Source organism: Ambystoma mexicanum, chromosome 9, assembly GCF_040938575.1.
Source record: "Ambystoma mexicanum isolate Mex_15411 chromosome 9, UKY_AmexF1_1, whole genome shotgun sequence".
Lineage (NCBI taxonomy): Eukaryota > Metazoa > Chordata > Amphibia > Caudata > Ambystomatidae > Ambystoma > Ambystoma mexicanum.
Window position 1 is genome coordinate 1,324,237,626 of NC_090931.1, and position 23,167 is coordinate 1,324,260,792.

Genomic DNA, 23,167 nt, shown 5'->3' on the forward strand with positions numbered 1-23,167 from the left:
TTGTAGTACGCTGTGATGCTGGAAATGCATTGGAGAGACAGGGCCTCCCTGTCCTTGTCTTGTAGTCCTTTTTCATTTGTGTTCTGTATTGTTTTCTGCCCAGGAGTCCAGGTGGGGACTCCTGGCAGTGCAGCTCTTCCTGTTTTTGGTTTGGTGTACAGACCCATGGGATAGCCTTATGGCACCCATGGGTGGGGGTGCAACCCTGTGCCCCTAGTGTATGTTTTTGGGCACCTGTGTGTGGCCCACAGAGCAGGGTATGGGCTGGTGGCAGGTCCATGCTGAATTTGGCAGGTGCTCTGAGTATCCTCCATTTTGGGATACCCAGGCCCTGCCATTGGAATCAGTTGATTCCTGATAGGAAACAAGATGGCCCCTGTGGCCTCTTGCTTTCTATTGCCTGTTAACTTGTTTTCCCAAAGTCCTGGGAAGCCCTGACTCTGTCTCTTCTCCCTGACTGGTTGTTGGGTAGAAGTTCCATATATGGTGTTGTTGTGAAGTCCAGGCCAGACTGGCTGGAGCCTTCTCAGTGACTATGTTGTGGGTACATCCTGTGGGTGAGACCTGGGTGAATGGAGTGTATGACCGTCTTGTTGTGGATGTCTGGTTTCTAGTATGCAATACAATGATTGAGACAGCCCTGCCCGAAACTGGTATGAATGCAGTGTAGTGTTGAATGGCTAAGTACTTGTCCCAATACACATTCCTTGTTGTGAGTGTCTGATAGGGAGGAGTATGGCCTGAATGCACTGTATGCCCGATTGGCTGACTGACTGCTGAATGCCCTTCTGAGTGATTGGTTGCCTGTGTGACCCAGCAGAATGAATGAGATCAACTAGTATATCTGGGGGCCTCTCACTGCTAGAATTCGTTCAGAAGCTGGAGTTGAAACTAACTTTGAAACTGAAGCTGAATCTCGAAGCAGAGCCTGAAGAAGGTTGATTGCTGTCTCCCTTTGCCGAAATCCGAAAACCGTCGAGACTGATCCAAGAGAGGACCTGGTAAGGCGCCCTCTTCCCATGCTCCGAGGGACCATCGAGCACCACTAAACCTTCGCCGAAGCTCCCTGGAAGTCAGACCCTCGAAAGGCTGCCGACCGGAAATGGGGACCGCCGAGGAGAACGAAGATAAGCACCGAACATTCTGTCCACAGTCGTCAACCAGGGATCGTAGGTTTGCTATAACCGCTGGAGGCCCATCGAAGCCGTGTTGCCCAGAAGAGGGGACCGCTTGACGCTGTGCTGCCGACGACCGGAGCCACATGCTCCTTTGCTTAAGACTTTTTGACTCACAGACACGCTCGTCAGCACCGCCGCCCGCCTTATCCCGCCAGAGAAGGCCAGGCTGTTGACGCACCGAGGAGCATCCGCCGGTGGGTTTCCCGCCCCCCAAAGACCGTAGAGACGCCAGCCGACTCAATGCCCTTGATGGCCCATTGTTCTTGTCATGATGCCTACCCCCGGAGCACCAGGCCAGGCCCAGCACCCCCGGAAGCAGGCATCATGCCCTCGGGTAAAAGCCCAGCGGCCCCTTATAAGGGGCTCTTTGGACTCAGTCCTGGCGCCTTTGGCGCCAGGCTCATGTTGGACATCAGTCCTGGCGCCATAGGCGCCAGGCTCATAAAGGGAGGTGTTTTGTGCACTTACCTGATGCAGACCATGCTGCACGCTTCAGGCCTCCCTGAGACCTGAAAGGGACTATTTTTTCTTAGGGACTATTTTTTCACTCGGGCGTGGCCAGGGAAGGATACATACCTAGTTGGGGAAGGATACATACCTGGGACTTCTTTGGAGGCTATTTAAGCCACGCCCAGACAGCAGCTCATGCTTCGCGTTGTTCTGCTTCCTGCAGCTTAACGCTCACCGTGTCTGCTCCTGCTCCTGGACTCCAGCCACGCCCGCCTCGAACCTGGAAGACCTGCAAGGAAGGAAGAGAAGAGAAAGGTGAAAACCAAGGTCTATTTCAAACTTCTTACCTGCATCCGGAATCTTCTCGCCAGCATCCCTGAAGAAAGACTTCCATTTAAAAGCATTGCGTTGCTCGCTGCAGCGCCACGCTTCACTCACCTGTCCTCGAGACATCTCCCGGCTCCATCGCGGCTGTCGGCATCGGACGCCACATCTCTGCACCTAGGGGAGAGAGGAAGAAACAAAAGGTGAGCAGAAGGAACACAGAAGGAAAGCCTGATTAACAGCCATAATACTTACCGGCTTTTCTTCCACATTTCGGGTCGGCGCCGCCCCGTTGGCAGGTACCGTACCCCGGCCCCTATGGGGAAAGGACAAGAGACATTTCTGGGGAATGATAAGGACATTTAGAGGGATCGCCCTCATCACTACTCACCTCGGCAGTTTAACCCCTCGACGCATCGCCTTCATTCTGCATCTGAAATAAAGGACAGATCACAGGTTAGAAAGACAACATAAAGGGGGCCTCACTTGAACTTTGAACTTTCATACTTACGGCGCATCGCTCAGGAAAGTCAAGTGGATTTTGCCAGCGCCATTCTGAAAACCAGTGAAGTAACTGGACGAACACGCGCCCCTGCACCAGAAGCAGGATGGAGAGTTCATCCTTCCAAACCATAAGGTCAGCTTAAACCGGGGTTTGGAGGAAGTTGGAGAGGAACGAAGGGGGAAGAGGAAAAGGGGGGAGCTAGCACACTATTCTGCAGACTGTTAATTCCCTTTCTCATCTGCAGAAGGATATTCCTACGGGCCAGGCAAGCACGATTTGGAGGTCCTGTCCAATCGGTGTTCCGGGTCCTGCGCATCACGCTAGAAGAGGCCACAGCAATCCAGACTAGACCAGCGCCCCCGTGGGAACCAGGTGAGCGTTACAGTTCTTCACAATCTCTTTGCTGTCCTGAACTATCGATATCGAGGTGCCCCGCACCCCTCTTCCTTGCAGGACGTCTTCGAATCGTCGTCGATGAGCACCGCTGGGACCGAATCTGCTACCTTGACTCAGAGTTCACTTTCAGAGGGATCTCTATGATCCATGGCTCCTGCTTTAAAGGGAGCTGCTCAAGAAGGAACCGTCGAACGCTGCTATTCCAGGTATATTGGGGTGGTAGAAACCTTATAGTAGGAAATAAGACTTGTAGAACAATATATGGACTGGGCTTGTGATATATCTTTACTTTACAGGTTGCCTAGGTGGGATGGGGGTCTCCACACAGAACTGTGTCTAGGTAACAGGGCCAGTATTCTGCTAATTGTTATAACCAACTGCTTTCCTCCTATGTCTATTGTTGGTTACCTTTATTCAGTGATTTGTGAAACATTTAACCAGAGTACAGTTGATGCACTTTAATGAAATCTGATAATAATTGTGGTACCGCTTAGAACTGTATATATTTGCCATTGTAGATTTACTGAGCACAAAGTGAGTTATTGTGATTGTGTATATAACCTTGAACCTTAATTATATAAAGACTGTGTCTTAACTAATAGTGTGCAGACATTCCTTTGTGGGAGCTTGGGGACTAAATTGTACTTAAGAACCAGTCTGCATCACCTCCTGAGAAGCTAGGCCCTGATTGCTCGTCCATTGCTACCAACAATAGAGAATCTTGACTGGGGTCCTCTGTGCCTCTCCTCTACCATATACCATATAGAGAGCAGAAGTACAGACCCCCATCCAGTCTTTACATGCGCTAGCCCTCATAGTTGTTCAACTCAATCCCGCTATGGGCTTCCAGGAATCCTTCCTAGTTCCGGATCCAATGCTTATCTGTAGAAAACTATTTTCCCTGGTTTAGTAGTTCTTTACAGTCTGTCAAAGTTCCAAAAATGTTTCTCAGATTATTACCAAATGTCTCCAGTTCCTGACAAGATCAAATGCCCAAGCCACCTTAGGGAGGAGGGATATTTCCCTGATTCCCTTTCCACCACTTGGGTGGGTTTCAACCCACTTGGTTCACATCTGGTGTGCCTCTTTGCTCCTCTTATGTTATTGGGCCCCTTTGGTTCACTTTGGTCTCTGTCCCAATGTCTCACTTATTTCCCTGGAGTGTTGGGAACTCCTCCTTTCAAATGCTTCTCTTGGTTCTTGGGAGTTTCTGTGAGCCGTTTGCCTGTTAACATTATTTGGGTTTCTTGCGCTTCCGTAAAACATATTGCTACTTGGTTCTTGCGCTCTCTTCAGACATGTCGCCCCTGGTATGGGATTAGGGTAATCCTTCCTTCCCCTTTCGCGCTCTCTTCCCCCCCTCCACTCCGGGCAACCCAGGTACTTTCTATGTCGCAGGGTTTGCTCCAGTGAGTTGATATCTGCTCAGTAGCAGTGGCATTCTCCACGGCTTTCTGGTCTTCCCATCTGTAACAAGTGGAGGTTATGGGTTCTGCTAGTTCCGCATTTCTTCTTTCCTTGGCTCTCATGTTTCGAGCAGAGGTTACGTTCCTGCCTTGCGTTCTGGTTTCGGTGGCGGTTATCGGGCACCGGGCCCACCAAGTCTGATGCATGGTCGTGCCTCCAGGTAAGGCCTGCATTATTTTCCTTTGCCCTATCTGACTCTGCGCATATCTCTGCCAGGTCAGCAGCGTCTCTCTTCCTCTCCTGCTTCTCTCTGTGCCACCATAATCTACTGCCTTGATTCCCCCTAGCCACAAAGGGGGTGGCTCCTCCCAGGGCGGAAGGGACGAAACCTCCAGATTTGAGTCACCTTCCAAAATGAGTATTAGAGGGGCACAGATCCATAAAAATAATGATGAAAAAGAAACTGCTTAGGTTAGAGAGGAATATGATTTTAAAATATCCACTAGGCATGAATAGCAGATAATATATTTCTTGAAACATGGCAGTAGATTATGGTGCCTTCATACTGGAACCCAATTTGAAAAGAAATCCGGGGTGAGCGTGTGGAGCTTGCCAAGCTGCCCATAAATCGACTGCCAATTTGTAGGTGACAGCTGGAGTGTGTCTGTCATGTTGTGTTTGGGAACTGGTACCTTGCTTCCCTTTCCCCACATTGTCCTATTTCCATGCACGCGTTCTTTTCACTGCCTCCTGAGTGGTTGCCATGGCTGCCAGGTTTACAGATCTCTTCCATCAGCAACCTGGGTTTTGGGAACAAATGTTAAGTTTTGTGGAACATTTGGTTTAAAAGGGGCTTGGGATTAAAGTTTCTGAATACGTTAATAGTATTGCAACTGTTTGCTTGTATTACCAGTTGACGTGCACATATTTGTAACCACATCCTTTTTGTTCTGTTCATTTTTCTTAGTCATCTTTCGACCGTCCTTGGGAACAAGTTTGACCATGGTGCCGAAACCATAATGCCAACTCTTCTAAATCTAGTTCCCAACAGTGCCAAAATAATGGCTACTTCAGGTGTTGTAGCTATTCGATTAATTATACGAGTAAGTATGTCAACAGTGTAGAAAATATTTATTTGCTTCAACGTCTTTTCAATTACACAAATGTTCAAAGAAATGTCAGATTGGCAAGACTCAATATGCCATGTAGTGTTCATGAATTATTTAACATGGTGCTTATTTACGCTCCCGCAGCATGTGGTTTCGTAGTACAAGAACTACAGTAAGAGCGTAGGGGATTTGCACACAAGTGATAATTCAACTGGGGCCTTTTATAGGGAATCCTAATCTTCTAATTTCTATGGGTTAGATATGGGGTATAGTTTAACCATTTAATCCGAGGTGAGCTACTTTCTAACAAAGCTTCCATCACAGTGCTCTTCACTAACAATTTAAGGTCTCGGCATCGCCAAATTAAGTGGGGGATTTCTTCTTATGACTACACGTTGGCTGGAATGAGCCAATAAAGTTTTAAGTCAAAGTGCAGTTTGGTGTGTGGTGATTGTTATTGGTTTAAAACTACATTTATTAGACATTGGAGGAAGTTTAAGATTACTGAGGGGCATTAGCTCTGCAATATGGTGTCAATGCTATAGCATGGATCAAATCGTTCTTGTCGAACAGAACAATGAGTCTTATCTTCTGCAGCAGCCAGCCCTGCTCCAATCACCAGGGATCATGTGTATGTCCCACTATGTACAACGCATTCACTTAACCTCTCTTTGATAAACTGGATAATTTGGGTGTCACTTACACAAACTATGCTGACTACACCCAAATACGAATTCATATCACGGGGGACTACAACACTGACACGAATGCCCTAAATGCAATATATCACACAATCCAAGATTTGATGGCTCAGAATGAGCTAGGTCTTAATAATAAGACCGAGATCCTGATCCTGGGCAGCCAAGCAAAACACAAAAATCTCTCCCCGCTGTACCACTCCTTCAACATAGATGGAAACCTTATCACAACAGCCAAAGAAGTCGAGGCCTTAGGAGTCTATCTCGACTCCTCACTCACCCTTTCACGACAAGTTAACGCCATCACATCGGCATCCGCCTACACAGCCATACTCATCATGGCTTGCCGACCTTATCTTACAGAAGAGAACCGTATCACCCTAGCAAGAGCACTAATCCTCTCCTGGATCGATTATTGCAATGCCATCTTTACAGGGTCATGAGCCAAAAATATTAAGAAGCTCCAAATTTTGCAGAACAATGCCAGATGAGCTGCTCTGACTATACCTAAATCAGATCACCTCTCCACCTCTAGAAGAAACATTCACTGGTTACCAGTGAGGGGACCGTATTAAATTCAAAGTACTCACGCTCACACACAAAGGCCTATCCAACACCACCACACGCTATCTCTCCAGCTTGATAACTAAAAACCAGTTGGGTATATTTGGCATCAGACTAATCCTAGAAACAAAAGACAAAGAGCAGGCGGCTATAGTTTCCCTGTTATGGAAGCCAGCTACTAGAACGCCCTGCCCTTGACCCCAAGGATGGATCCCGTGGTACTTTTATTCCGCACAAAACTAAAAACATGGCTCTTTACTCATGATACTAAGTTGGTCCCTCCTCACCTGTAAGTAACCCAATTTACTGCATACCCTATAACCAAATTCGCAAGAATGCATTATTTGTTTTCTGCATAATCTGTAACCAAACTCTTAAACCTAATTAACCTGTAACCAACTTCTTAAGCCCGACCAACTTGTAACCATCCTCTTAAGCTTGCTGAACCTGTAACCAAATTAGTAATTAATGCGCCCAGATGCCTAAGGGTTAGGTGCGCAATACAAATGTAATGATAAATAAAATAGATATGCACACATAAAAGAAACAAATGCTGCTTGAGTTCCTCTTTGAATGCTTGCATTGCTTTTTTAATGCAGTTTAATGTGCACATCTTGTATGTTTTGCTATAGTATCCCTGCACCACGAGTAGGTATTCAAAATCGAAATAATCTAGGTTTCCTTTAATTGCAACTCCATTCGTGTTTAAATGGGCTACATTTCAAAGTACTCCAGTAGGTGAACTTTCATTACGCCTTAGTTAAAATTTACATGTATACTGGGGAGCAAGGATAGCCCAGGGGCAACACGTTGGTCTTGGAAGCAAGACAACGCAGGGCAACACAGTTTCGAATGCCGATCCCATACTTAGAAACCTCTCGCTGGTATAAAGCGCGTCATAAAAGAATAATTATAATGGTTTACCAGTGCAGTGCTACAGCATGTGCAGCCTTCTTACGAGCAAAGCCTTTCAGTACAGAGCAATGGGGAACATAACAGATTATGTTTAGCAGATCTTGTATTGGCGATGTGCTCTCCACTGCATAGCTTAGCAAGCCATTCTTCCTTCCTCGTAGTAATTAAGTCCTAAAGACTTCCGACTGGAATGACCTTAAACTTCAACTATTCTTTACATTGAGCTGTATTCTGACATGTCTTTTGTGGCTTTTTGAAGGAAATAACCAAGTGCAGTGAAAATTGTCCTACTTGCAAAAATTGTATCCATCTATTTTCTTCAATTTAGCATAATTATTCTCTTTTTCTCTTTTTTTAGCATACACATTTCCCTAGACTAATACCAATTATTACTAGTAATTGTACATCAAAGTCTGTTGCAGTTAGAAGGTGAGTTGTTTTTCATTACATTTTACCGATTACACATCAGTTTCCTTTAAACAAGTCAAAAATATATTTAAATGTGCTGTTTACTAGTTGTGATACTAAACCCGATGCAGTTGTCTAGTATTGAATGACGTAGAACACTGATTCAGGTTGAGAACTTTTGAAATACGTGTGCACATCAGAAGATACTCTGCACTTCTCTAAACATGTCTCTGAATACTGTTTTGGTTCTTATTTGTATCGGTGCCCATGTAAGTCTAATATTAAAGGGGTTCAAGGCATTTGAATGCTGTAAACATTCCACTTGTAGGATCATATGTGTGGCTCTGTTCTTAAAAGTGCTGGATTACAGAGGATTCATGTGAAAGTGCTTATTTATTTCCAACTTTAATCAGACGAGAAGCTGGAGAGAACAAGTATAACCACGTTTACAGTAGGCTGAGTGACTAAATCAGCTATTTACCTGAAATTAAGAAATGTGTTTGCTTTTTGTGCTCTGAAAACATATTGCATACATGTAAAAGCATATAATTTATGCTACTCATGTGCTGCAAGTCTTTAAATTATTTTGGTGAAATAGTCCAGAAAGGGAATAACCGTAGAAAGTGCAATGTAAAAGCATACATAATGTTGCATACATTATTGATCCATTGTCCTGTCAAACAGCGTCTGGCATACCTGCTATCCTATTTTCCACATGAGCTTTGTATGCTCTGATTTTGAAGCATTATGGGAAAAACTAAACTAAGTCCCAGAATGGAAAGTGCTTTTGCCTGAAGAAGCAGAACTGTCTGAACGTGTTGCGTGTGACAAGGAGCCAACTAACTTGTGTAAATCACCCAATGAATGTGTTCTGGTATAAAAAGCTGTCATGTTGTTTTGGTGCTAAATCCTAAGGCGATCTGCCATGTTGGCCAGTAAAGGCTGCCATCACAAGCGCAATGGCCAATAGAGTTCACTCAATGGCCGTTGCGATCTGCCTTTGTCTGCTTTATAACCATTAGAATCTGTGATTCCAAAGGCCATCGTTTTGAGAGGACAAAAACTGCTTCTAACATGGACGCCACAGAGATGGCATCTAGGGCTCCAGAAAGAAGCCTTTCTTCAAGTGATGAATAGGAGTGGGTGTCTGAGGTGGTGTGGCAGTGAACAAGGGAAGGCACTTTTAATATGGGCATGAAGGGCCGTGTAACAGGGAGTGGGCGAGTACCATCGTGAGAGAAGAGGGATACTGTGAGCAACCAGCAGTTTTCTTGGAATGGAGGCAAATATAGCCTGAGATCCGAGCAACCTCATTGGTTGCTCACTAAACCCGGGTGCTACTGTTGAATCACTATATTTAAGAAGGCATATTGCATTAGTTTGTCCTCATGGAATGATTGAATGATGTTTGATGTGGTGTAAATATATTCTGAAGATACACTTCAGTACATTTACTGAAACATATACATAACTCATCAGGAGGTGGGAACATTTCAAAATGTAAATCCACCCCTTGTAAGGGTAACTGAATATATATCCTAATTGTTAGCCAGTCCTTGTATGCATGTCTAAAGGTATTGAGGGTTTTTCTTGTTCTCCTCCTTCCTTGCAACCTCTTTCTGTGAAAAGTGATGTAGTAGGGTATTCATAAAACCAGTGACTTGCCTACATGGAAGTCAACCAGAAACCCAGATCTTCTGGTCCTCTGCTGAACTACTTTGAGATTAAGTGTTTGCAAACCACCCTGCAAACCAAGGGATGCAGTGTGTGTAAACGTCCATTTAAACTGCATGCTGTGCCTCTTGGAAAAGAAAATGTTATGGCCGTCAACATGATTTTGTTTTTTTTATTATTGAATTTCAGGCGCTGTTATGAATTTTTGGAACTTCTTTTGCATGAATGGCAAACACATTCACTAGAAAGGTAAAGTCTAAACCCAAGATAGCTTTGAACATTTTGACAAGCTTCTGATTACACTAGTAATTAAAGCCATGAATATTTTGAACATGTGTTTTGTTCCTGTCTGGGGAGCATACTTAAGGTTTGTCTAAAATTATACTGGTTCGGTTTAGATTTCAGGAGTGGAATCATGTCGTTTTGTTTAATTGTAAATAATGCTTAGGATTTGGGTCACTTCCGAAGTTCACGTGGCACCTCATTTATTTTCCCGTATTTACTGGAATATTTTATTGGGTTGTCTGTTAAAACCTCTGCATTTCCTCCTGCGATATGAGTTTGAATGCAAGTATGACCAGGTATAAATCCAGGGCCTTCTGCAGGGTTATAGGTCATAGTACCGAATCAAAAGGGTCGAGTCAATTCGACTGAAAAAAAGGATCCAAATTTATTTTTATTTTTTTGGGAGGACAGGGAGGGGGGAGTTCCACCAAACCCCTGTTTTTGGTGTAAAAACACCCTTTTAAAGCTAAACTAGAGCAAAAAAAAGAATATATAAAAAAAAATGCAATCCTTTGGTTTTCGGTCGAATGCACTCACCTTTTGCATTTGATCCTTTTGTTTTCGAAACTTTAACTGGACACCCTTCTGCAGTTCTATCCTCTTTACTTTATCAAAACATATTAGGAAACTACCAAAAGGAAGTGTGTTAATACTGCATAATGGGGCTGTTAAGCAGACACCTGTGCAGTTCCCTCTGGGACCACTACAAAAGATTTAAGACTACAGGTGTTTGGCAGTAAACCCACTTGGTAGCAGTCTGTACCACACAGATTCACTTGGTAGCTGTGGCAGAGCAGTCAGACTTCCCTCAAGAAGAGTTAGGCAGTATACAGAGTATTCACAATAGGTCAGAAGAACACACACTGACCAGAGCTTGGTGCAAAAGAGATATAATTATTTATTTAAAACCACATCTAGAAAAACACACAGGCACTAATAGTAAGCAATTCAAAAAAACAGTCACTAAAAGATATACACTCCCTTAGAAGAAGTTTAGACAAGTCTTAAGTAAAGCCCCACTTATTTTCAGACAGCGGTGAGCGCTTAACGCAGATGGCACTCTAATAATTCGTTTTAAAAGGGAGAGAAAAGCAGAGTATAATATGAAACAGATCCCAACACTTTCATAAGAACAACACAAGAGGGAAAGGCAAGTAAAACCGTGACGTTAGAGTTCAGAAGGCCGGATCCACTTTAAGAGGATCAGAACGAAATGTGTCCAAGGTCACACGGTTGAAGTGCACAAGAGTCTTGCAAAGGTTCAAAAAAGTGTTGGACCAAAAGAAAGGGACCAGTTAGAAGATCAAGGCGGCCAGTCCAGAAGGTTAAGGGATTATTATTACCTTGTAGCAATCTTTAGAAAGGGAGGCCTGGCGGACACGGTACCTTAGTGGTGAGAATACTCCAGCGGGGGCAGTTAGTGGTGAGTCGGTTCCGCAGGGCTCCACCGGTGGTGTTGTCGTAGTAGGTCGGCTCAGCTTCTCCCTCGTCGGATTCTCATGTCCTGTGGTGACTTCTGAAGTTCCAGTCCCCAAAGCCCTGCTTTTATGCAGCACACCCCCATTCACTCAGCCTAGCTGTCATTCAAACATGCTAAGTGGTGAGCCGGCCGGCTAACCACTTGGGCCAATCACACAAGAGTGCGACTTGAGTTACCAAGGTAACTCAGTCCAGGGTGCCTAAACCCCCTCCGGTACCCAGACAGAGTGGCGCCACTTTTGGAGGCTTCTGTGGAGAAGCCCGCCAAAAAGTGGAACAAAGGGCTCGACTTGGGTTGGAGTCACAGAAGAGAACACAAACGCCATTTTAGAATCGAGTCCTGGCAAAAAATACCAACCGGAGAATTAATATTAAATAAATAAACCGGCGGTATGTTCGAGGCTATGAGAATTAAATAATTAAAGTTGGTAGCCTCGAACAATGGGAAAATCCCATAGGGATATATTCGCGGTCGAATATAAAAAGTAGTATCCACTGCCACCAGCCAAAACTCGATCAGGGGGGACGGAGACGTGTCCACTCGACTAACAGACCCGGGGGAAATTGAATTGCCCCGACCAGTACGTCCACAATATGATGGTTTGTACTGGTTTCTGTTCATAATTTGGGACTAGTAAAGCCAATGGTGACTTTACATGCCCTGGGAGATGGTAGTCAGTCCCAGGGTATGGAGTCTATGGTGGGGTGTCACTATGACACCCCTGTGTTACTGCACGGAGGGTGCTGTGTAACACACATAGGAAAAACACATGAGACCCTATGGAGTAAAGGACCCCATAGCCCATAAAACACATTAACAGTCAAAGGAACACCATAAATAATGTCCAAGAGTGGAAGAAAGAGTCTCACTCTTGGCAGGAGAAAAAAAACAAACTCCAGAAATCCAGCAAAGCTGCTGGGGGACTCACTAGGTTAGGAAATTCAGCCTAAAGAGAGAATTCTCCCTAACAGGGGCCCATTAACATCCTAATAATAAGGCACTGGGTGGTGCCTTTTTTAAGATTGCAAATTTTGTATTGGTGTAATCTCTCTGTGGAACACCAGAGGGCACCCCTCTTTCCTTGTTGTTCCTTAAGGTTAGGTTTTGGCCACTCAACGTTTGGCCAAACAGTTTATAATTGTGGATGATATGCTCATTTATGAATCCAACGTTTATGGTTTGTCAACTTCACACATTGTGTCCTGACCATACAAATATTTTATTTGGATTGCTAATAACTTTGTAAAATTGAATCCATCAAAGACCGAGTTTGTGACCATTCTCATCAGATCAATGTTTACCTGGTAACCAAGGTATAGCCTGTCTTTCCAACCCCTCAGAGGTGGTAAGACATTGGAGTATATTTGAACTCCAGTTTATCACTATCCTCTAAATCACATATCTGGTTAGGTCTGGGTACCTTCACTTAAAAGCATTTAAAATCTTCCCCTGTTTTTCTCCATGTGCCCTGCCATTCCCCAGCCTCTTAGCAGGTGCTGGTAACGTTGGTCTAGTTGTGGCTGGATTAGGACTATACTCTCTATCTGGATCTTCCATAATAAACCTTGGAGCAGCTTGAGGGATTTCAAAGTGTACCATCTTGGATCCCAACAAGGACTTCCTTTAGGGACAACCCTGTGCTCCTAAATTAAACTGGCTCATCATAGGAAAAAAGTGAAGTTCAAGCTTCTCTGCTTGGCCAATCGACAGTTCAATCCCCTTGATCCTTCTTCCCTAACCTCAGTGTTGCTTAGAAATGTTCCAACATGTACTCTGATCAAGGAAGGCCCTACTTTGAGATACCTTAATTTATGAAAGGTAGATATGGTGACCAGAGATTTATGGTGTAGGTCTCTCTGCTGTGCACTTATTCTTTGTGGTAAAGGATACAACTGACAATGTTAAATGTCAGAAACGCTAAAGACTAGTGACTCGCTTTCACCAGTTACCTCTCACCTAGCTTTAGCTCATGGAGGCCACCTATGGAGGCAATTAAGCTCAATAACTAACCAATAATCTAACAGTTGGCAGCATCCACATACATATGCATACTGAATCTGCGGAAGTGAAAAATAAATACATTAATCAAAATGAAGTAAATGTTGGCTTTTCCGTTGGTTGAACCTTTCTTGGTATTGTCCGCTTCAGAAGCAGGTCTCTGTTAATGAAGGTTGCTGGACCAGCTGCTTGCCTGGACTGAATAGAATGAAGGCAAAGGTCTGCTTTGAAAGTCCTTACTTTTTGATGCCAGTTAACCAAATTGAGTCTGATGGAACATTTTTCTCAAACAAAGCTGATTAATGAGATGTGTTTGTATATGAAAAGAGAAAAAATAATTATTGGTAGCATGTTACATGAAAGAATTTACTTCACAAACATATCAAAGGTTTACTATCTCATTAGTTAAATGTGCAGTCCTGTTTCTTCCCCACTAACTCTGCATAAAGAGTAAAGATGTTTTAAGATTTGTACTGCCTGGTAGGTTTGATGTTTGCCATTGGTGCTCTACTCTTGCAGTGGCAGGAAGGGGACCCCATTCCATGTCCAGAGTTTGTATCCACCCTCATATATTGACTGATTTTTGTCCTCTCCAGGCACATATCAGTACTAGCAGAAACGATAAAGAAGGGAATTCATGATGCTGACTCGGAAGCCAGAATAGTCGCAAGAAAGTAAGTTTGGAACACACAGCACTCACAACTGTTTTCCAGACTGTGTTGTGCCTTATGGTCAATAACTGACCACTTTTAGACTGTGTTGTGCCTTATGGTCAATAACTGACCACTTTTAGACTGTGTTGTGCCTTATGGTCAATAGCAGACCACATTCAGACTGTGTTGTGCCTTATGGTCAATAACTGACCACTTTTAGACTGTGTTTTGCCTTATGGTCAATTGCAGACCACTTTTAGAATGTGTTGTGCCTTATGGTCACTGCCTTAGTCACTGCAGCTGCCCAACCACTATGACAATTGTACTCGGAACTAATCCTCCGCACACACTGCTCACAACTGCACACCTCTCTCTAACCATACTGTGATGCAATGCAGACATACACAGGCCACCAGAACTGAGTTGTGCCCTATGGTCGCTAACAGACCCTCTGATATATGCATTTTGGTCAATGTCAGGAATTGTCACATCTAGGTGCCCTGTTGTATGCCCCAACCTTACAACTAGTTGTATCCAACCTAGATACTATACTGCACAGGCTGTACCTGACCGATTATACCCGATTCCAACCAGCCACCATCTATCTTAGTCTGACCTGCTCCCCTCCAGCGCCACCAGACTCCACCGCTATCCACAGACCATGATCTTCTGGCTCGCCCTAACCATGTTCCCTTTCTGCTTAATACAGGACAATGTACCCTGTAGCAACAATAGCTACATAGCCCATCAGGACGGCCTGGCTAAACTAGGGTTCCCCAGACACCACCCCATCCCCTGCCCCACTCCGTTCCTACCCTCCACACCCCCTTTCCCCTCCACTTACCACCACCCCCTCACCTCCACATCCATCGCCACCCATTGCCTACCCACCAACAGCCACCACAGTCCCACTGCTAAGTCTAACAAAACCAAATCGACCACCAAACCTCTCACCCGCTTTAAGCCGCCCGGACCAACCCCCCTCTCCCTTACTCTCAACATCACAACCCGCAACAAAAGATTAGGCTCCAGGCTCCCCACCACTAACTCTAAACCTTACTCCAGACCTTACACCAAAACTAATACAAAGCACATTGCACCAAGCAAACCCACTCCTCCCCCACTAAAAGGCGCCCTTCTCAACGTCAGATCCCTGGCTGCCCACCCCACAGAAATTGCAGACATCATCCTTACCAATGACCTTGACTTCTTAGCCCTAACAGAAACTTGGCTTCATGAGGCGTCCGGACCTCATTTATCGCTAGCTATCCCAGACAAATACACTATCCTCAGAGCGGACAGACCTAACGCCAGAGGTGGAGGCGTAGCAATCATTTCCAAATCCGCTCTAGGCCTCAGACTAACCGACACAGTCGCATTCACTTCCTGCGAGTTACTCACAACCAAACTACAAACCTCCCCCACAGCCACGATAACTATCCACCTCATATACAGACCCCCAGATCCCCCTGGGACCTTCGAAGAAGACATCACATCCCTCATCTCACAAAATTTCCAAGACCAACAGCACAATTCATGATCCTCGGAGACTTCAACCTCGGCTACCAAGACCCAAACGACGCACTTGCTGCATCCCTGGCCAATGCCCTAACCGATCACGGTCTCACTCAACTCATTGTACTCCCTACCCACCAAAAAGGCAGAACCCTTGATTGGGTAGCAACCCACAATTGCAACACAACCTGCAAAGACCCCCAACCTCTGGCATGGACCGATCACCACATGATCCCCCTTGAGGTTAACACCAATCAGGTGCTGCCCAATAAGCACCCCATGGCACCAGCATACCCCACCAGAAATAAACGCAACATCACTGCTGAAGCCCTACTACCACTGGTCTTACCTACCCTCAATGCCCTCCCAGCTAACGCTGACTTAAACCTGCTGATTGACACCTTCAATGATTCCATGGCCAAAGCAATGGACACCGTTGCCCCCTTGAAAATACGCAAAGCTAAACCCAAAGCTCATCTGAACTCATGGCACACCCCTGAGCTCAAACTACTTAGAAAAAAGAAAGCTAAGGCTCACTTCACCTGGAAGACTAACCCACTGCAGTAAACAAATCCAACCTCACTAACTTATCCTCACTTTACAAAAGCGAGATAATCCGGACCAAAAAAGATAATTACAACACCAGGATCACTCAGGCAGGATCCTCCACTAAAGAATTATTCAAAATTCTGAAGGAGCTAGAAAACCCTATTTCGCCCCCGGAAACCTGCCTGAAAGACAAACCCTGGTGCACCAACATCCAGAACGCCCTCATCAATAAAATTTTAGGACTCCAAACTAAAATCGAAAACAAACGGCAACAACTCAACAACAATGTCACCAACCTTAGCCCACCCACACCTATCTACACTAGCGCAGGCTTCTCGTTCAAAAAAGTCACCATACCGGAAGTTCAAAAAATCATCACATCCCTGAAACCCTCTAATTGTAAAGGTGACAGCTGCCCGGCTCAAATCATAAAAGATGCAGCCAGAGAGCTCTCCCCCTTCATCACCAAACTCAACCTATCCTTCACCAGTAGCTCCATCCCCAGCAACTTAAAACAATCATGGGTTCTCCCCCTCCTGAAAAAACAATCCCTCGACCCGGCCACACCCACAAACTACAGGCCCATCACCACAGTCCGCTTCCTACTGAAAATCCTGGACAGAGTCGCCTACATCCAAATTCAGGAATACCTAGAATCCAACCAACTGCTAGGAATACGTCAATCTGGCTTCAGACCTCAACACGGACCTGAAACCGCCCTTGTTGATCTCAAAAGCCAGATTGATGAAATTAAAGACAAAGGCAATGCTGCTATCCTACTCCTCCTCGACCTCTCAGCGGCCTTTGACCTGGTCAGCCATGAGGTCCTCTGTAATCACCTTGCCACTGCAGCCCACTTCTCCTCCCCTGCCATCACATGGATACAATCCTTCCTGGCTAACAGAACCATACGAGTCTTTTACACCACAGCTGCAGCAGACCCCACCCCCATCACTTGCGGGGTCCCACAAGGTTCCTGTGTATCCCCCACTTTGTATAACATATTTACAAAGCCCCTATTCGACCAACTGGATCATCTGGGTGTCACCTACACAAACTACGCAGATGACACCCAGATACTCCTCACTATCTCCGGTAATTACCAAGAAGACTCCGCCCGGATCAACAAAATATTCTCCATCATTCAGGCATGGATGGCCTCCCATGGTCTCTGCCTGAATGATGAGAAAACAGAGCTCCCAATTGTCGGCTCCCCCAACACTCTAACTAAACTTGACCCTTGCTATAATAACATCACCATCGATGGTCATCCCATTCCCATAGCCAAAAGCGTAAAAACCCTGGGTTTCTATCTAGATGCCAACTCCAACTTCAGCAAACACACCAATATGATCGCCTCAGCCGCTGCCTATACCGGCAAGCTCATTAGGGCTAGCAGACCCTTCCTATCACCCAACAGCTGCCTCATCCTTGCCAGAGCCCTAATACAATCCAAACTGGATTACTGTAACAGCCTGTACCTAGGCGCTAATCAATCCATACTCAATAAATTGCAGGTAATACAAAATAACGCCTTACGCGCAGCCCTCAACATACCCAGACAAGAGCATATCTCTGCCACTAGGAAAGCCTGCAAATGGCTTTCCATACGCCAAAAAATTGATCTAAAAATCATCTGCCTCACGTACAAAGCCCTCAATCGCCTAGCACCACCTTATCTAGCTCATAAACTCACCCTGAAACCTGCCACCAGACTCGCCAGATCCTCCTACTCTTTGCCTACTAGTGCCCAGGTTCCACCTAAAAAGAGCGGGAGGGGTAAGCTTCACAGTGCTGGCCCCCCAACTCTGGAACTCCCTACCGCTTAACATCAAAACTGTCGAATCCTTCCAGATCTTTAGGAAGCAGGTCATCAGATGGCTGCTAAACAAAGAATAACACCACTAACTCTAGACCTGTGCGGATACTGGCTTAGACACTGTATTTATTCTGAAAAATGTACATTGTACGCACTGCATATGTTCTGCTTATTAACCACTGTATATATATGTATATATTATAAACTTGTACGAAGTATGCACACTGTAACCATATTCTTAAGCGCCCTTCTACCTCCGGGTTTGGAGCGCCATACAAATAAAATAAACAAACAAAAACAAACAATAATAATCAGTAAGCAAGGTTGGATAATCACAGGACAAGTCTATTTTCCTGTTGCTTCACTGCTAGTCTCTTCAACTTCCCGAGCCTTTGCTTCAGCTTGCTGGAATGATTTAAGCATATTATCTTGTTCACGTGGTTTACAACATGTTTCTAAAATAATTGAACAATATATGGCCAGTTACACAAGTAACTGATCATACATTGATGTGCAGAGTGAGAATTACAGTGAGCGATAGCTCTTGACACACAACCTTGGCCTGTGTCAATTGCTGTGCAGTCAGATTTGTCACACCAGCACTAACTACAGTGGAAATTGGGGTCCTGTTGCTAACCCTACTGATTTTACGATTTGTTTGTTCAACAAACCCAGCACTTTAAAAGACACAGAAATGTGTATCTCCTTTGCACGGTAGCCGATTTTATTTTTTCCTTGAAGTTGTTTGATAGCGAGTGCTGCTTAAATTTATTGATGTCAACTGATTGCATGGAAAGGACGTTGGAAGTTAGTTTGTCCGTGCATTTAGTTGCCACATCAGTGCATCTAACCAGCAATCTCTATAACAAACCTTGTATAAGAGTCAGTCTACAGGCCTATATCCATGTCTGTTTCACTATTTAGAACGCTCATCAATTGTGGCTTCAAAATATTTGCCACGTTACAGCTACAGCCCAAGCTCTGTTTTGTTATCTTTATCTTTAAGTATGTTCATGGTTTCATTAGTGGTTTTGGTTTTCTGCATTGGCTGGGATCCTTCATCTTATTAGAGCCATATCGTACAGGTGTCCTAGCAGTGGTGGATCCTTCAGCTAAAGTAAATGAGCCCAGCACAGAGTAGCTATGACTTTGTTCCATTCTGCTTTTCATTTTGTGAATAAATTGGTAATGTTGCTGCCGCTCGATATGTTATGTGATGTCATGAGTAATACTGTGGGAGCGGGAATCCCAGTGTGAATGTTTTGAGTGTGCCATAGGTTTGCTGCTGAGAAGAGCGTCGGTGGCTGGGATCTCCTTTGTCTTACTACCTATCTGTGCCCAGTGTTACCAGAAAGAATCCGAATACAGCAACATTTTTTTTCTATCTGCAGCTCTCCTGGGCTTTACCGCTCAAGAACTGATCTTTATAGACAAGCATATATATTTCTGAGGCTTGTGGATTGTTAGGGACAATTCTCAGAAATGTGCAAATTCCGTCCACCTTAGAGACCCCCAGCAACTTTTCTGGATTTTGAGGACTTTTTTTAACCTGGAGAGACCTTTTTTAACCTTTTTCCCACTCTCTCATGTATTTTAATGTGATTTCTGAGCTTTGTGTTTATTTAGGTTATGGAGCCTGACAAACTCCATAGGCAGCATCTTTTACATTGTCATACAGCACCTTCAGTACAGTGGCACATGGAAGTCTTTCAGATTTAATACCTTCTCTGGGATAAACTACCGTTTCCCAGAGCAGTAAAGTGAAATTGACGTTACTTACAATTGTAACTTTCTAGACCCAGCATACACCATCTTACAATAGGGTGGTGAAGGGGGTTACCTAGTATCCCCTTTGTCTAGATTCTCATGTAACATTTCTTTTACCCTTTCCTCACTGAATGGCTGGTGGCAGTGGTTTCGTTTTAACTACCGTGGTGTGCATTTACTGCGGGCTGCGTTCGCAGCTGCAGTAAAGCACCCAAGGGTGCCATTTTTGTCAAAATGGCCCCGGTCTTTTTTTTTTTTTCGCCATTTCTTTGTGGAAAGGTCCTTCTTGAGATTTAATCTGCCCGCCAAACCAGGTTTGGTCCCATTGTTTGCTTTGCCTTTGGCGGGATTCACGAGTGAAGCACGCCTCTGACTCCAGGGTGTCTGGGGTAGGCAGTAAGTGTGGGAGGTGCTAGGAGACCGAAATGCACTCTGTGGTGATTGGACAGCCAACTGTCCGGCAAGGACAGCCACCCTGCTGGGTGACTGACAGCTAGGCTGGATGAATGGGAGAGAACTGAATAAAAGGTCAGGCTTTTGGCTTGGAAGGCAGAGGCGACCACTGGACGAAGGAGCCGAAGGAGAACTTGGATGCCCGCTGCAACTCCTGGATCATTGGTTTGCCCGGTGAAGCCCTGCTGCTGTGCTGAAACTCCTAATTCGTATCGACAGAGAAGCCACTGCAAGAATGACTTCTCCCTTTGAGTTGGTGGGACCAATCAACTCCAAAGTAAGCCACCTGGACATCCTTCTTGGAGCTGGTTGAATTTCGAGTTGCTGCTGGAAACTGTATACCCAGGGAGAGGAACACCAGATTGTGTGCGTTGCTTTTAAGCTGGCTTAGAGCTCCAGGAAGATCCTCTGGACTTCCAGGAAGCAGGACTGACCGAGCCTGAGCCCCCTCAAGAGTGCAGGACCCCAGAAGCAAGGAAAGCACATCTTGACAGCCAGTAACCGCTGTGTTGCTATTTGCTGTAGACGCAAGGAGATGAAACACTGAACAGCCACTGATTTGAAGATTGTGTTACGCTCACCTGGTTCCCACAGGGGCGTCGATCAGACCCGGACAGCTGCGGTCTCCACCAACGTGATGCATAGTGAAGAGATGACAGTCTGGACTGGCCCGCCTAATCTTGTCTGCTGGACTCGTAGAAGTATTCTCCTGCAAGTGGAGAAAGGGATTTAGCCACCCGTGGACTTTAGTGATGGACCCCCCCCCCCCCAACTGTTCTCATTCTCCCCACTAATCACCTCCAATATCCCCTCTTGGTAACCTCACCTTATGTTTTTAAATGAGCTCTCCATCCTGCATGGCATGCAGGGGCGCGTAGATACCAGTTACTTCACTGGTTTGAAGGCACTGGAGGAGTTCCGGAGGAATATTGACTCCAGTGTCTATAAAGTTCAAAGAGTTCAATATGTCCGATGTTCACTCTTGTTCCATTCCCTCGTTAGGTTGCAGCTGGGTCCAAAAGAATATTGCCTGGAGGTAGCTGATGGCGTTCAGGTAAGAGTCTGTATTACCAGACACTGTCCGGTAAAAGTTGCATGAGTTTAACTTGCTGTTTTCTCTCCCTTTATAGGTGCGGCATAGAAAGATGCAGCGAATTAAAGGATAATACCTCCGGTGGTAACGCAGGTAAGCCTATGGTGGCAAAGAGATTGTCTTTGTCGGTTTTCTCGGTTCACCTTATTCCTTTTGTTTTCCCCCCAGGTGCTGGGTTTCGACGAAGAAAATGATGCAGGCAGCGCCGAGTTGAAAGATGCGGTGGACTGGTGAGTATAACGCGGCGCTGCTGCTGGCGAAGCGACACGTGCTGAAATAATGTCCTTTCCAGGCTCGGAGATGTGCTGGGTCCGGAATCAGGTAAGGAATCAAATAATGTCCGTAATCTAACCTCTTCTCCTTTCTTTTCCTTTTGTCTAGGAGCTCCGGATTCGAGGCGGGCGTGGCAGAAGACTGGATGCTGACTTGCAGACACGGGGAGCGTTACGCTACTGGATGCAGAATAACACGAAGCATGAGCTGCTGTTCGGGTGTGGTTTAAATAGCCTGCAAAGTAGTCCCAGGTAAGAAGTTCCCCAGAACCACACCCGAGTAAAAAATAGTCCCTGTAATAAAATAGTCCCATCCAGGCCTCACGTTGGCTTGGACTCATTTGCAAGCATGGTCTGCATAAGATAAGTAAAGTATATGAGCCTGGCGCCTATGGCGCCTGGACTGATTTCTATGATGAGCCTGGCGCCTAAGGCGCCAGGACTGAATCCAAACAGCCCCCAGCCGGGGCTGTTGGGGTTTTAATGAGTATCTGGATGCCTGCTCCCGGGGCTGATGGACTCGATCCGGATGCCCGGGGGTAGGCATCATGACAGATAGCCGGTTGCGAGCGGGACCGTCCCATTGCAGTCCTAGAAGTCCTCCCTCTTGTCCCCACGACTGAGGCCCAGGAACAATGATCTGCAGAGCTGCACAGGAACAGAATTCATCTGCTGCACTTTTTCTTCAATTCAAAGGTACTGTTCAAAGTCTGAGAATTTACCTCTTGCTGTAGAGTTTCTTGAATCTTCTACTACTCACAAGTCTAAAGGCTTGTGGCCCTACAATTGATTCTTCTTTTCTTCAAAGACTTCTAAAACATTGTGAAAAGACTTTTCTACTTACCTATCAGAAGTGCTTCATCCTATATAAGAGTTTTGCCCATTGACTTTGGCCTAGCCTGTGATACTGAATGACTCTGCTGTGGGGACCCAAAAGTATTTGCCTGCTTAAGAATATTTGTGGTCTCTTGTTCTAATAATCTTTTCCTTTTACCAACTTATAAAAGTATTCTAAATGCAAACAGTAAGATATTAATGTCCCCAGCACCCTAGCTATTGAAGTCACCAGAGGGTGTAGGTTGTGTCTGTGGGCCATCCCAAAAGTGTCTCTACTGATTTAGAAACTAAGTGTCTACAGTATTGAAGTGTATTTGTGTGTTACTATTATCTTGCTCCCTTCTGAGGAAGGCTTATTCTAACTGACTAATAAATAAATTAGTAATTGTTTTATTCAAGAAACCTTGAGTGTAAGAGTTTATTTGAATACTTGTCACTGTGAATCTCTGTGTAACTCCGCTACAGCTCACATTGACCCCTCAGATAAGCCTGGCTGCTCAACACGCTACCAAAACTGTGTAGTACAAGCTTATACCAAAGGTTGCGTTTCCTATTGTTAAGCAGAAACCTGTGCAGTTCCCTCTGGGACCACTGCAAAAGATTTAAGATTACAGGTGTTGGCAGTAAACCCATTTGGTAGCAGTCTGTACCACACAGATTCACTGTGGTAGCTGTGGCTGAGCAGTCAGACTTCCCTCAAGAAGAGTTAGGCAGTATATAGAGGATACAGGATAGGTACAGAGGCACAGTAGTACAAGCAAACACTGACCAGAGCTAGGTGTAAAAGTATATACTTATTTATTTTTAAAGGCACACTC

The 23,167-nt window shown here is 45.2% G+C and overlaps 1 protein-coding gene across 35 annotated transcripts in view; it reads left to right on the top strand.

Annotated features, from left to right (window-relative positions):
• CLASP1 (cytoplasmic linker associated protein 1) overlaps positions 1 to 23,167 on the top strand; it is a 2,584,612-nt gene that overhangs the window by 788,435 nt on the left and 1,773,010 nt on the right. For all 35 annotated transcript variants that reach the window (XM_069616701.1, XM_069616702.1, XM_069616704.1 and 32 more), the window contains 4 exons: positions 5,228 to 5,363; positions 7,905 to 7,975; positions 9,818 to 9,877; positions 13,988 to 14,065. In XM_069616701.1, the coding sequence (XP_069472802.1) occupies positions 5,228 to 5,363; positions 7,905 to 7,975; positions 9,818 to 9,877; positions 13,988 to 14,065 (345 nt within the window). The remainder of the gene's footprint in view (positions 1 to 5,227; positions 5,364 to 7,904; positions 7,976 to 9,817; positions 9,878 to 13,987; positions 14,066 to 23,167) is intronic.